The 14,314-nt window shown below is 39.9% G+C and overlaps 1 protein-coding gene across 1 annotated transcript in view; it reads right to left on the bottom strand.

Moving 5' to 3' along the window:
• The window catches only part of LOC133983290 (tumor necrosis factor receptor superfamily member 11B-like), a 34,126-nt gene extending 20,209 nt beyond the window's left edge, over nucleotides 1–13,917 (bottom strand). Inside the window, exons 1-4 of the mRNA XM_062422326.1 lie at nucleotides 13,911–13,917; nucleotides 13,653–13,720; nucleotides 2,131–2,358; nucleotides 1,187–1,331 (exon numbers count right to left, since the gene is read on the bottom strand). Coding sequence (XP_062278310.1) covers nucleotides 1,187–1,331; nucleotides 2,131–2,358; nucleotides 13,653–13,720; nucleotides 13,911–13,917 — 448 coding nt within the window. The remainder of the gene's footprint in view (nucleotides 1–1,186; nucleotides 1,332–2,130; nucleotides 2,359–13,652; nucleotides 13,721–13,910) is intronic.
• Between the last annotated feature and the right edge of the window lie 397 nt (nucleotides 13,918–14,314).

The raw sequence follows: 14,314 nt of genomic DNA, 5'->3' as shown, positions 1-14,314 counted from the left end.
ATCCATGCTCGATATCTTATTCCCGCAGCGACAGAGTCTGGCTCCGGAGTCTCCGTGCCCTCTGGTGTGAGGGGTTTTAGCCTCCATTCCGTGCGAGCTGGTGTGCAGGCAGGGAGCCGAGGCAGTTAGCTGGTGTGCTAACCGTGAAGAAGCCGAGAATTAGCTGGTGTGCTAATGCCCGGTGCTCGAGTAGCCGTGGTGGGGCGTCGAGAGCAGTGCTGACCAAGCCGTGGAGGGCAGGAAAGCACTGAGTTCGATCTGGTGTGACCGACGAAGCAGAAAAAATGTCCTAAGCTAGTAGCGCCCAGCGACAGAAGCTAAATAAGATCCGTCTATGGACAGTTAAGCTAGCTAGCTCTGGACGCGAGATATGCTCCGAGTGAGAAGAGGTGTTTGAATGAGGGTGGTGCCGTCCGCATGAGCTATTTAAGGTAGGTGGGACTACCTGTGGCGGACGGACACGTTCACCAGCCAATCAGGATTGGCGTAATGAGATAAATGCTTCTGAGGGCTGCAGCGAGGCGTGCATCCCATAGTGAGACATCTCACTCATATTATGAAAGAGAACTGAAATCTTAAAACCACAAAACCAGCAAACCACAAAATAACTGACTATCTTGTGTATCAAATATTTAATGTAAACCGTGTAATAAACTGACATCCTGCAATGTTTACTAGTATTGTTAGGTCTAAATCTAAACCCAGTGTCAGGTATTTAAAGTGTGGTAATATATTAAAGTAATAAAACTAATGGAGTTCAGAGCAAATTAAATACACAAACTTATCATCTCATTCCACTTATTGTTGTTGTTATTGTTGTTGTTGTTGTTGTTGTTGTTGTTGTCGTGCTTCTCTCTCTCTCCTGCCTGCTCTTTCTCTCTCAACCGAACTGGTCAAGGCAGATGGCCACCCACCTAGGGCCAGAGGTTTCTTCCCATTAGAGGGTTTTTTCCCTTGCCACTGTTGCCAAGTGCTTGCTCATAGGGGAATGTTAGGTCTCTGTAAATTAAAGAGTATGGCCTAATCTGTTCTATGTGAAAAGGTTAGTTTCTTGATTTGATGCTATATAAATAAAACTGACTTGACTTGCCTCTGATAACAGCAACAACAACAACAATAATAATAATCATACTAATACTACTACTAATAATAATAATTATGATAATAATCTTAGTGTTAATCTTACCTGAGGCTGCCACTCCATAGCCAGGTGGACAGATACTGTGTACGATGCAGAACTCCACCTCTAGGTGGAAACCTGGAGCGCACTCACACAGCTGGTCGTGAGTGCTATTACACTCCTGTTTCACTAGTTGTCTCTCCTTACACACCTAAAGACAAACACAGAAGAGCAGAGTCACACACCCCAAACCTACTAAAATGGTCAAGAGTGATGTTGATCCTACACATGTGTACTGTAAGATATGGTAAAGGACACAATGTATTATGTACATATGTGGGCAAACAAGTAAGATCATTATTTGGAACACAAAACAGGTCATTTTGATTGTAAAGCTGGAGCTTTACAAGTTGTCTCCCTTAACGTACAGTTCCTTAAAAGATAATATAAAAAAAATAAACAGAAATATGAAAACACCTTAAAAAGGACAAATAGAGGATACCTTAGAGTGGCAAGGAGGAAAACCTCCAAACTTTGAGTGAAGATTCTACCACAAAGAGCACAGTTCAAACTTTCATTTTTAGTAATAACAGCAAAAGTAGAAACACTGGTTTATAAAACAGACAGATGGCATGCCAAAATGTAAACAGTTGACACAGTCATGTATCTGAAGAGAGGCATGAAGAAAACCACAAAGAGCAACATCACAGACGAGCTGGAGGATTAAAAACATAAAAGCTATATTGTCCTGACCAGGACATGAATTCAAAAATGTGTTGATTCACTTAAGTGTATACAGAAGTGGAGATGCTTCTTAAAAAGAGAAAACAGGTGTTTCTTCTCATGAAGACTACAGTCACTCATGGTCTTTAATGCACACAGAAGAAAACTGATACATGCATATAGAAAACATGCAGCACAAGGGTATATTAAATACACAGCAAACAGCAGGTAACCCAAAGAGAACTAAATGATAAAAAGATGTGTAAACCTTTTGGCCTCATACATACCGAGGTGCAGTATTGGCATGAATCCCCCCAGTGCCAGTTCTCTGCGAAATGCCTCTCAGGACAGGGCTGGCACTCTGTGGGTGTGTCAGCAGTGCAGTGCCGCTTCACAGCTGTGCCAGGAGGGCACTGGTCACACAGTCGGATGTCAGATGTCACAGGGTCACGGTACTGGTATTTTGGCGGTACAGCCTGCTGCTGGAAGGCCAAGGAGAGAGAAGCTGTGAAGAGCTGCAAGAGATGGAAAGACGGTTTAGCTGTGAGTCAACAACTACAACAACATTTCTAATGAAACCCATTCCGAGCACAGCTTCTCTTTGGCTACAGGTTCAAATATTTTTATATTTTAGAGCACTTGCCAACCCAACCCTTTCAGTAGGGACAAGTTGAAAGAAGGTCAGAGCTGTAAAGTTGAAGCTCCTGGTGGACGCGTAGCGCTAAAGTGATTTCCTCTACTTTATATTGTGCAGCTTTAGGGAGTGTGAGGGGAAGATTCAGCCGTAGCTCTACAGATTTATGCACAGCTACAACATTCTATATATTAATGGCAGTATATTTTTCATCCTTGCATGTTCATTAATCGCAATCCTTGCACAAGGCGAAATCTCCTTCTTATAATGACTCACATCTTGATGATTAGTCGCTAAATGCTGAGAGAATGATTCTACTGTGGCTATTCATCTTCATTAAGGGACCAGATTTATTTAACTGATCTTTTGGCATCTTTTCTTAACATCTCATGCCAGTATTCTGCAGATATTAAATAAAAATAATGATTGTAGACATCAGTTGTGCATCCTTGTGTTTTCTGATCTCACCAGCAATCTGCAGAAAGGCTGCTTTGGAACTAAAAAGCATCTGACGTGATTCAAAAGTGATCTACAGCACTTTAAAACGGCTCTGGAGTAAGAGCTTACCACACCCATATATCTTTTTCCCCCCAATAAGCATCCCATCCATATGGACACACTGTAAAGTGGGTGGCTGTAAGCAAGCCTTTGAGAAGGACATATGTAGTTATTGCCTCAAAAACAAGCATGTATCATTGCCTGAGCAGGAACTGAAAGCTCAGGCCAGACCCAAAGTCTAAGATATCAGTTGGTGAGCATGTTTGACATACAGCCATGCAGCTGGTGGAGGCCACATGTGGACCAGATGTCACACAACAGGCTCCATCCACACTGAAGTCCCTCAGCTACAGTATTGGCTCTGTGGACTTTCCCGTTGGCTGGGATACATCATCACTGCTTGGACAAACTTACAATAGAACATCATTGCATTGTGTGTGTGTGTGCATGTGGTTTCTCTGTCGTCCACCATGTTATTGTGTGCTGAATGAATGCATACAACAAACAACTACAAAATATTCATGTATGTGCGTGCAGGACTACACACATGCAGGAATGTGAGCGTTGCAGCATGTGTGTGTGCGTGGATGTTTGTCGGTGTTCATGTCCAATTACTGTCTTCCTCAGTATTGGTCTGTGTGCGCTGCGGTCTCCTCTCCTGGCTGCTGTTCATAAAGAGAACTATTGGAGGTTACTGGGCTTTCCCCATTCACCACTAGAATACAAAACACTCACCCACTCTGTTCTACAGTTTACCGCTCCACACACACCACTGATCTCCTTCCTGCATGTGTGTATTTGTTCTTATCCCATTTACCTTAAAGTACATACAGTAATGTAACTACAGTACAACCACAAAGCCTGATCTATGTGTATGTGTTTGTGAAACAAAACAGCAGGAGATGTGTAGTGTTGTTTTCAGTGAGTCTACATGACCATGTGTTGTTGTGCATCTATCTTTCACTATTATACAAAATATTTGGCCACAAAACTCTTTTCATCAAAAATGCATGTGTTGATGTGTGGGTTTGTTTGTAGGAAACAGTGTGCAGAACTTGTTGTGTCTTCCCTGTCTGCCATATGTTACACAACATACTGCTTGTTCATGTTTCAAAGTCATTCATTTTCTAAAAGGTTTATCATCCGGGAATGATGCACTACAAAGGAATAAAAAAATGTGTAGGTTTACCTCACATTCATCTATTTCTGTTTCCTTTTGCAGTGAAAGTCATTGAAAAAGATAGTAAAAATAGATGAATGGGTTTTACACACCATAATAGAAACCTACGCTTCAAACAGCCTGGCGAGCGCAGTGGTTTTCCCGGCAAAACCTATTGACCTCCGAGCACAACATTTGGAGGAAGGCTTTCATCCAGAGCGACTTGCTGAGCAGGGACCATGACTGCATGTGTTTGTTTGTAGCATGGGTGGCCCCAGCGGGAATCAAACCCATAATCATAGTCCTGCTTTGCAAATTAAGAAGTGTATATACACACTATTAAGCCATGAGACCGCATCCAATCAATTTAGAAACATCAGGAGGGTGGAGTATACCGAGGGGACTGACAGAGGGTCACCTTAGTGGTGCAAATCTGGATACAGTTACACTTGTTGTATTGACTTTACTCGTCGGTTCAAGTCGGGATGAGTTTACTGCTATGACTGAAGTATCCTCAGTCAGAGCCAACAAGCCGGAGCACATGTGGAAGTGGTCATGATCAAACTGATTTTTAAATCCCTCATACAGTACAGTAGTTTGGCTAGACTCCAGCTACAATATACTGTACAGTCCAAAGACATTAAGAGTAAGAATAACAGTGAACAGAAGATAAAATAAAATGACTGCACATGCATACACCCTTTAAAACAATTAAAAAACACATAATGGTTCAATGGTTTAATTCACCCTCACAAATCCTGAATTACGTGTCCAGTTTATAACCTTTGCTGTGTGTTATTCACTCTTTTATCTTTTCCCAATTTCATGCAGCATTAAACCTGCACAAGAAAGGAAATGTAGCGTGCTATTAAAATAGACAAAAATAAACATTATATGAGTAAATGTGTGTGCCATTGCAGTCTGGAGTCAATTAGCTTCCAGTTTTTACACCTAGCCTTGAGGTGGATCTTCAGCAGACATGTGTCTTGCATCTACTTAAAAAAAAAAAAAACCCATCACGACTCAGTAAGAAGCTTTTACTTGTTAATGTCTGCTATGCTTTATTGTTCTTCCCTGGATGAGGCTTTTATGCTGAAAATATATTGTAAGTAGAACTTATTTTGTTATTTGTTCATGATACGCTTCGGTCAGATGCGCACACAGCAGCCAGCACAGTAGTTTTCTGCTACTAAAGAAAAGACAGTGTCAACTTTTTAAGAAGTTGGGAAGATGCCCTGCGGTGCGTTTGTGTGTTAGTCCATTTATCAGAAGCTAAAAGAGATATTGAACTTTTCACCCTCCTTGTCGCCTTAGAAGCTGCCATCTGACGACATCACGGACAACCGCTGGAAACCCAAATTACACAGCAGCTAGGGACTACTGAACGCCATAATTATACTGTTAGCATCATCACAGTGAAGCGCAGCGAGAGCCATGTCCTACATGGAGCACAGCCAGCTGAGAGGAAAGGATGGATAAAGGTATGAAGCCTAACTGGGCACTCACACCAAGAGATTCATGAGCAGCAGCAGGCGCTCTGGTCGCTGGCTGCTTACTGTTAGCCCTCTCGTAGTTGTCGGCTGAGGGTGGTTTGTTCAAGCTGTGCTGAAGCCATCAACTTAACAAGGATGATGAAATCCCATGTTTTTCATGTTTCCACTGTGTATTATTTAAAAAGCATCTATATTTCTGTCATTGAAATAATCAAAATGCTGTTTTACTTTTAAAATCACGTTGTGGGTGAATAACCAAATGAATAAAGCATTATAGGCTAGTTACAGAATACATCTAAAACAATGACAAACAATTATTCAGCTCTGGGAAACCAATGATGGATTTCTCTTCCACTGTCTTTATTGAATGAAATAGATATTTGCTAGCGACTTTAGTACAGTGGTAGCTGTGTGAAAGAAATCCTGATGTGCTCGTTCAGTGGCGTTGCTGCTAATTCCCATAAAGTTAAATTCAGCTTAAATTCAACTTGTCGCTCTTGGCGCTAGCATCGTGCTGCCCGCTGCAGCCAAGGTCTGAAGCTCTTTGTTGCCAGCTTTCATTGAAAATGAATGACTGCCAGCTGCCGTTGTTTTTTATGAATCTTTGGGTGTGAGTGCACAGTAATGGGGTACTGGCAGGTAGAAAGAGAAACTGATGCATCCTTTCAAAGCACTGGAAACTGAAATGTGGTGATGTTGAAACTAATCTATGTAAACAGATATCTGCATATGAATGCAGAATCTGTAGGTAATGGGACAAGATTTTGGTACGAGAAGCGTTCTGCTTTCCGTTTGAAGTACTGACGAATCACATTTGGGCAGGCTTTAGTTGTATTGCTGGTAAACAAGCCATGTGGAGAGCAAATGAGGTGGAACACATTGGCTGAAATGCAATCACGGAAACCCATCAGCTATCATCTGATGATGATTTAGCTTTTTATTTGCTTTTTTAAATTTATCTGCATTCATATATAAATGTCTGATTATAGATATGAGCCAAGATGTCATCTGGACCGTTGGAAGTTGCTATTCGGACTGTAAACAATGACCAGTGAACAGAAGAGGGAAGTCTTGGCTCGGATATCAGTTATCCATTATCCAGATATTGTCAGATGAATAGCCAATGTTCTCTGAGATTGTGTTGAAATAAGAGTATAAACAGCAGCACAGTAAAAAGAGAAGCTTAAGTTTTGCAAGTTTGCAAAACTGGATGTAAGACTGAGAATTGGTTATTGGACATAACTGACGCACTCAGTGGCCTTCTCCTGGATAAAGAATGGTGAAAATAAAAACACTGGGGTGCGGTGGTGGCCTAATGGTTAAGGCGTATACCACATAACCGTAATGTCCACAGTTAACTCCTGGCTGGGGAATCTGCGTTGCATGCCGTACCCCTCTCTCTCCCCAGTTTTTCAGTCAAATAAAGGCAAAAAGTCAGAAAAAAATCTTTAAAAAATAAAAACATTATATACTGTATTTATACAGGTTAGATCTGCTTCATTTGATACAGTTTGCTTTTGTAATCTATGCCAGTAAATCCCATTGGATTCTGAGAGAAAGCCAAGTGTTTATGCAGAGGAAAGACAATCTTCTGCAATTCCTTAACAGAGAACACATGTCATTTAACAGATGTTATCCACTTGAATGAAACAAACAACAACACAAGTGTATTTCAGTACTTAAAGGGGGGGGGGGGGGGGGGGGGGGGGTGATACGCAAGGCCATACTGATTCAAGGAGATGCTTCATACAACAGGCAACACAAGCAAGACACAAAGAAATCCAGTCCCATGTTGCTGTAACGAGTGATGAAATGTTGTTCAGTGAACAAAGTAACAGTTGTTCAATCCTTTACTTAATCTATGCTCCCACAGTGTGTGCCTATGTATATCTATGATATTTGATAAAATAATTCATGAAATAATAGTAGCTGGATGGGCCTTATGTGTCTTATGAGGGCTTTTGTTGACAAAATAACATCTATAGTGTTTTCTGTACTTTTTTATTTTTTTTATTATTAGTGTTTGTGTGTGTGTGTGTGTGTGTGTGTGGGGGGGGGGGGGGGGGGGTTTAAGTTAAAAGTTTTTAACTTTTATTGGGTTTTATTTTTATTTTTTCAAATTGCATGTTTTTTGTTTCCAATTCTTACTGTTAAATGTTTGTTTTATGTAAAGCACATTGAGTTGCCATTGTGTATGAAATGCGCTATATAAATAAAGCTGCCTTGCCTTGCCTTGCCTAGTGATGTATAATGATGAGGTGAAATAGGATAAAATGCTTATTAATTGTATCCATCCTTGAACTGGAGATACAGTATGTGCAATGTGTCAGTCAGCTTGATGATGCATAATAAAATCAGATACAAAAGATTTTTTTGCAAAAAAAAGAAAGATTTGTTATAATTGCTTTGAATATGATACAAGACGAAGGTTAAAAGTTGAAAATAAAAAATGTGAAGCAAAAAGAAATCCAAAGACTTCCCAATTACAGTAAACTTGACCTTCTTTGTGTTATTGCGCATATTAAAAAAAAAAATGCTTCCAGAACAAATTAGCCACAGTATTTAACTAACTTCCAACAGATAGGGTTAGAGTTACACTGAATGTGGAGCCTACTGAAATACAAGGAAATACGAGAAGCTCAGTTTGGGTTGCCTAAGGTCAGCTTTAAATTCATGGCATGAAGAGAAGAGCCGTGGCACAAAAGGATCAAACCACACTACACCAGCTTATCCACCAGGCACATGGCTTCAGTTAACTGTAGAACGCAGGTGGTCTGAGGGGGGATTCCAGCTCCTGGAAATGTGTGTGCATGTACGTGTGTATGTGTGTGTTTCCCTGTGGATATGGAATCGGTTCTTCGTTCATACAGAGGCATGCAGACAAAGAGAGACAGGCTACCATGCTGCATCACAGGACATCTATCATCACAGTGATTCCTAAGTTTTGATCAATCTCAACATTGCATACTAAAAGTTTCACCCCATCACCTCAAAGCAAAAGTCTTTCTAATTTTGAATTTGCTGATTAAAATAGTGTGACTTAATTATATATGTATGTGAGCACTAAAAAGTGAAATTCAAGATTGAAATGAGTATCAGATAAGCCCAGATAATAATAAGACACTTTTCATTTTCACTATCTACTTAAAGTGTACATGTGAGGTTGATCAGTAGATTAATCAATTTGTTAAAATTATTAAGTGTAACTATCTGATACTCAATCAATCATTTGTCTATCAAAATAATGACAAAACTTCACTGGTTCCAGCTTCTCAAATGTGATATTTGCTGGTTTTCTTTCAGACAAAACAAGACCTTTATATAAGCCAACTTGGGCTTTCGGAAATGGTGAGGCCCCTTTTTTAAACTATTTTCGTACATTTCATAAACTGATGGAAAATAACTGGCGAAAGATAATCTTGTTGCAATAGCCCTTATGTCAATAACTAAAAGCACTGAGATATTTTAGTTCTCCTCCCTTATCAAAGAATTCAGACCAATGATTCATTTAAGACAAATATAGAAAAATCTCATGTGTCATAAAGCTGTAGCTGTACTTGCCTAAATAAACAGCAGTTTTTTTTGTAAAATACATATTTCAGTTGTTTGAATTTAAAACAAAATAAATCTCCTTCCCCTTACTGTAATTTTTAACACGCTTAATGTAAGATCAGCTTTCACTACAGAAATTTGCATTAGATCAGCCATGCAAAGAGGGCCTGTATAACAAATACAACAGCTGCCTCTGTTTTGCCTATTCTCTTTCTGCTCTTTGTGTCTCTTAATCACTCATACGCACACTCACACTCTCACACACACACACACACACACTGGATCAATGAATCAACTATGCCACTAGGGATGCAAATTTTAGGTAATTTCTTTAGTAAGCTGTGTTAAAAATAAATGATCGGTTAATCATTAATAATTTATGACATGTTGGTTTTCCACAATGTTAACCACTGAGGTGACATATATTTGACGAAAAATAAGAGTATGCTACATTAGGAGTTAAAAGAAAAGCTCAGGTAAACACCAAGTTACTTAAATGATAAATTAAATTATTAAATAATTATTTAATTTAAAATTACGGAGTTCCCATCTATCAACAACACCCCCAACAAAATCAAAAGTTCTAAACACAGCAAACAACTGCACAACTTATAACTTCCTTAAAGGACAATAGTTAGATCAGATATGATGTGTTTGATATATCTAACAACATTTAATCAAATTTGCTGCAGCCTTCAACAGTATATAACCCATAACTTTATCACATAAATGTAAAACAGGTTACTGAATCTCCCCACAAAGGACTTCAGTCTGACTGGTATAATATGAAACAAGAAGAGTGTTGATGTGCCAGGTGTCTATCCTTTACAGTCAAGATGGTGGCGAAGGTAACACATCGTGAGGATTTATTCACGTGTTCAAAATGAGACCAAACTTTTTGATGGATGTCAGTTTTTGAGCCACAACAAAGGCCAAAATGTGGCCTACAACAGACTAGGTAAACCATGTTTTTAGCCTATAGCCAATTTCCAGAAATGTATTTTGCTATGATGTGATGCATAGCATGAATTGGCAAAGTCTGCTGAAAAGACACCAGACACCAAGTCTTTGAGTATAAAGTAAATGTGCTAAAAAAGCATTAGGCTGGTGAGTCCAGTAGTGTGAGATTAGAAACACACACACACACACACACACACACACACACACACACACACACACACACACACACACACACACACACACACACACACACACACACACACACACTGTAGCTGCTGGAAAAAGCTGCAGCTGCTCAGCTAGAGGGATGTCCCAGGGACAAGACATACTGTCACTCTAACTGTATCTGTCCATTTACTGCCACCGCTAAAATGTTTTTATACTCAGAGGAGGGCAGTGTTGCTTATACAGTTCATCACTTTTATGTTGAATTTGTTGGGAACATGTGTAATTAGAGTCCTGCTGTCTGACACTGAGCTCTCAGCCTGCGTTAAATGAGCAGGTGCTTTTGCTGGAGATGCTAGTCGAAAATTTCCACAACGTTATGCCTCAGAGTTCAACAACATGACACAGTGAGCATATTAAGTCACACTGTGACTTTTTCCTTCCTCAGAAGGAAGGGAGGTGTGTTTGCTCTATGACTTGTTTGGCCCTTACAGTCTCCAAACACACCTAGAATTCAATCTCATTAAAAAGTAAGTAAGGCTCCAACTGGTGGTACAAGTGCATGATGCAGCAAATCTGTGGAAAGTCTGCAGAACATTTTCTGACAGTTACACCACACATCCCACATCGTTTGCATTATCAGTTCATATATTTTTAATCAGTTGAATTATTAACGGTAATTAACCGATAATCGATTAATCATTGACATCCCTATATGCCACACACACACATGCACACACTAGCGGGTGCACACAAACACTCTGCTATCATTACTACTGTTGATGGAAAAGGGGAAGTGGGTGAGTGGAACCAATCACAGATCCACAGATACTCGTTTCTTTCTGAATAAACGTTTGTACTTGTTTGTTTAAAACATGTTGATCCTGTACCTTCACACACCCTCTGCCTTCCCCCTGCCCCATCACAAACTTCCTCACCCTTTCTCTAGTGTTTGTCTAGAAAAAAAAAAAAGTTGACTCTGTTTGGCCATGTGACCTCTCCATAGCTTCTCCTGTCTGCGTGTGAACTGCAGCTATACCTGTAGGATTAGGGAAGTTGGTGCTGCTAGTACCAACGGCCACAACAGAGAATGAAGGACAGAAGGCTTAAAGATAAAGAGAGCACAGATCATAGATAACAAAACAGGGAGATACAGTATGTATCTATTGGCTGCAATGCAAGGTGGATGGCTGGATGTCGGATAGGCACGCTAACTAACTGTCTGATTGGTTGGCTTGTTCATAACGTGCTAACCACATAAACAAACAAAAGGTAACATACATGTCTCCTCTCTGACTGCATTATAGCGCTCCCCTGAACGTCACTTTTCCATCAAAGATCACGGTTCACATTTAGAAACATGTCTTCACAAAAACAAGAGGACTGAAAACATTAACTACAAATTAGCTTTCTGTTCCGCTGCCATCATCCTGGGCAAAGACCCAAACAAAAATTGTGTGTTTTCAGAAGACAACCACATGTGAAGGGAGCATGCAGAGGAACAGGAAGGGCACACAGGTGCACAAGGTGCATTTACTGCTGATTTTCAAAATTGCAGAGTGGCCTTTTAACATAGAATGTACTTGCTGACAGACTGAGTGGTTGGTGGATAAAAAGGGCAGAAAGATTCAGAGGGCTGCAGATTGACTTGTTGGCTGTTGTTGAACTGACTTAGTGGTTAGATGACTGAGTCATTATTTGGCTGAAAAGACGCGTGTCTGGCTTCCCAAATAACTGAATGACTGGCTGGCTAACTGGATGATGGATAAACATGATAAGAAAACTACACCAGAAACTGTAATAAAATATTTGCCTATTTTAGGTAAATTATGGAGTGCAGACTGCAGTTAGAGGAACTACTCTGTACGGATGATATCATTTTAAATGGTGGCCTAAAGTACATGTACAAACACATTCATAGAAATTCAACTTAACACACAAAGAAAGTACATTTCTCATTAAATGACTGACCACAAACAGAACTGAAAAGGATCTCTCTCTTTCTTTCTCTCTCTCACACACGCATACAAACAAACACGCAGGTCACGAGGAGAGATAGTAAGTCCAGTGTTTTGTAGCTACAGTGTACGATCTGTTTCTGCCCTGATATGCATCTGTGCGTGAACATATGCAAAACCTGCAAAGGCTCCAACACAGCACAGCATGCAAACTACACAAAAGGAAGCAACTGCTCTTAGCCTGAAGGCACAAAAAAAAAACCCTTAAGAAGAGTTGTAGAACAAATTGGCGCTACCACAGACCTGCTGGCAACATGCCATGTGACTCTATTTGGGGTAATACGTTTTATTTATTTCAATAGTAACAAAGTGAAAGCAATTAAATGTAACCTCTAATTCATTGATGAAAATCTTAGATCTTATCATGATAGTGAAAAGCCAAAATTCTATATATAATAAACAATTATTGTATGTTCTATCCCTAAAGACAGCACAATTTTTTTTCTTTTTCTTTCTTTTTGTGTGTGCCCAGAGTAACCTGCAAAAGCTGGACACAGACCATAACTATAATACAATCCACTGGAACCACAACACCAATACAGCATCAGCAGTCTGACACAAAGACTAAACATAACCTGCACAAGTTTATTTTGCAGGGCTGTTGTATGGAATTATATTGTGTGTCTGTTATTTGGTGTGTCTGTTTTTTTGTGCACACCCTGTGAATGTGTTTGTATACATATATATGTCATGTCATAAATATGTATGCCTTTACTTAATGGAAATGTTATGCAAATGTTTTACTCCAATATAGTGGAGGAAATAAACATTGTGAGATTTTAAATGGGTCACACATGAATGACACCCTGAATAAAACAGACTCTAATCCATATGGACTATAAAACCGCTCATATGGCATTAAGCAACACGTCTAAATTTACCAGAGGATCAGACAAGTTAATCTATAAAACCGGTAGTAGTCTGAACAAGAGAGACCATCACAGTAACTACCACCAACATGTCAAATCCCCAAACTGACATTTCTGGGAACACACAAACCCTGTGGCCATGTGATGAATTAGATATCACCAAACTACCTGCACAGATGGATGCTTTACCTAAAGAATATACATTGTGCTCAGCGTTTCTTTAAGTACAGGTCTTTATAGAGAAGGGTTACATCTGCACTCCGGCGATTTACACTCACTCAACTGATCCCCATATATCTATAACCGCGTGCAGCGCAATAAGAATCTCTGCCTCGCAATAATGCCTCCGCATGAATTAACTACAGTATCAAAACTGTTATTCCTTTAGTAAAAAGAGTCTCTCCTCCGGTGGAAAGATCTGAGCACGGTACCAGACAGAAAAACTGCATAAACTCACTCACCACTAATAGTTTCATGGCCGGGTTGGATTTCACTATCCGAACGCTCATCTCCAATGCGTAAAAGTGAACTGGAATATGATGAATTCTCCATCACAGATCTGTACTTATACAGAGAGGGGAGCGTGAGTGAGTGAGTGAGTGAGAGAGAGAGAGAGAGAGAGAGAGAGAGAGAGAGAGAGAGAGAGAGAGAGAGAGAGAGAGAGAGAGAGAGAGAGAGAGAGAGAGAGAGAGAGAGAGAACGAACGAACATGTGCCCACCCACCATGCTCGCTAAGGTCTGTGCTCCCCTATTTTCGCTCCTGTTTTCCTGCTTTCATGAGGCAGATGAATGAATCCGAGTTCAGACGATCGCTTATCAAATACTAATCCGTTAGACAAAATACAACAAAGTGAGTAGCTATAAAAAGCTATTTGGTGGAGCTTAAGTTTTTAGAATTGACATTATTGATGTTTTAACCATCCATTTTATATGGTGTTGCTGCTGTACTTTACAGTGATAATGTAATTAATGGTTTGGGTAGCTTGACTACTTATTCATTCCCACTGTGTGCTGTTTGTCCACAATTACTGTAATTAACACCATACAAGTAAAAGTTCTGATTCATGCTCCGTCTGACTTATAAAAGGAAAGCTATTTTCAGAGGGAGTGAAGGAATAAGGAG

This window comes from Scomber scombrus, chromosome 7 (genome assembly GCF_963691925.1).
Source record: "Scomber scombrus chromosome 7, fScoSco1.1, whole genome shotgun sequence".
Taxonomy (NCBI): Eukaryota; Metazoa; Chordata; class Actinopteri; order Scombriformes; family Scombridae; genus Scomber; species Scomber scombrus.
Note: the sequence above shows the minus strand (reverse complement) of the source record. Positions and strands in the feature narration are given on the sequence as shown.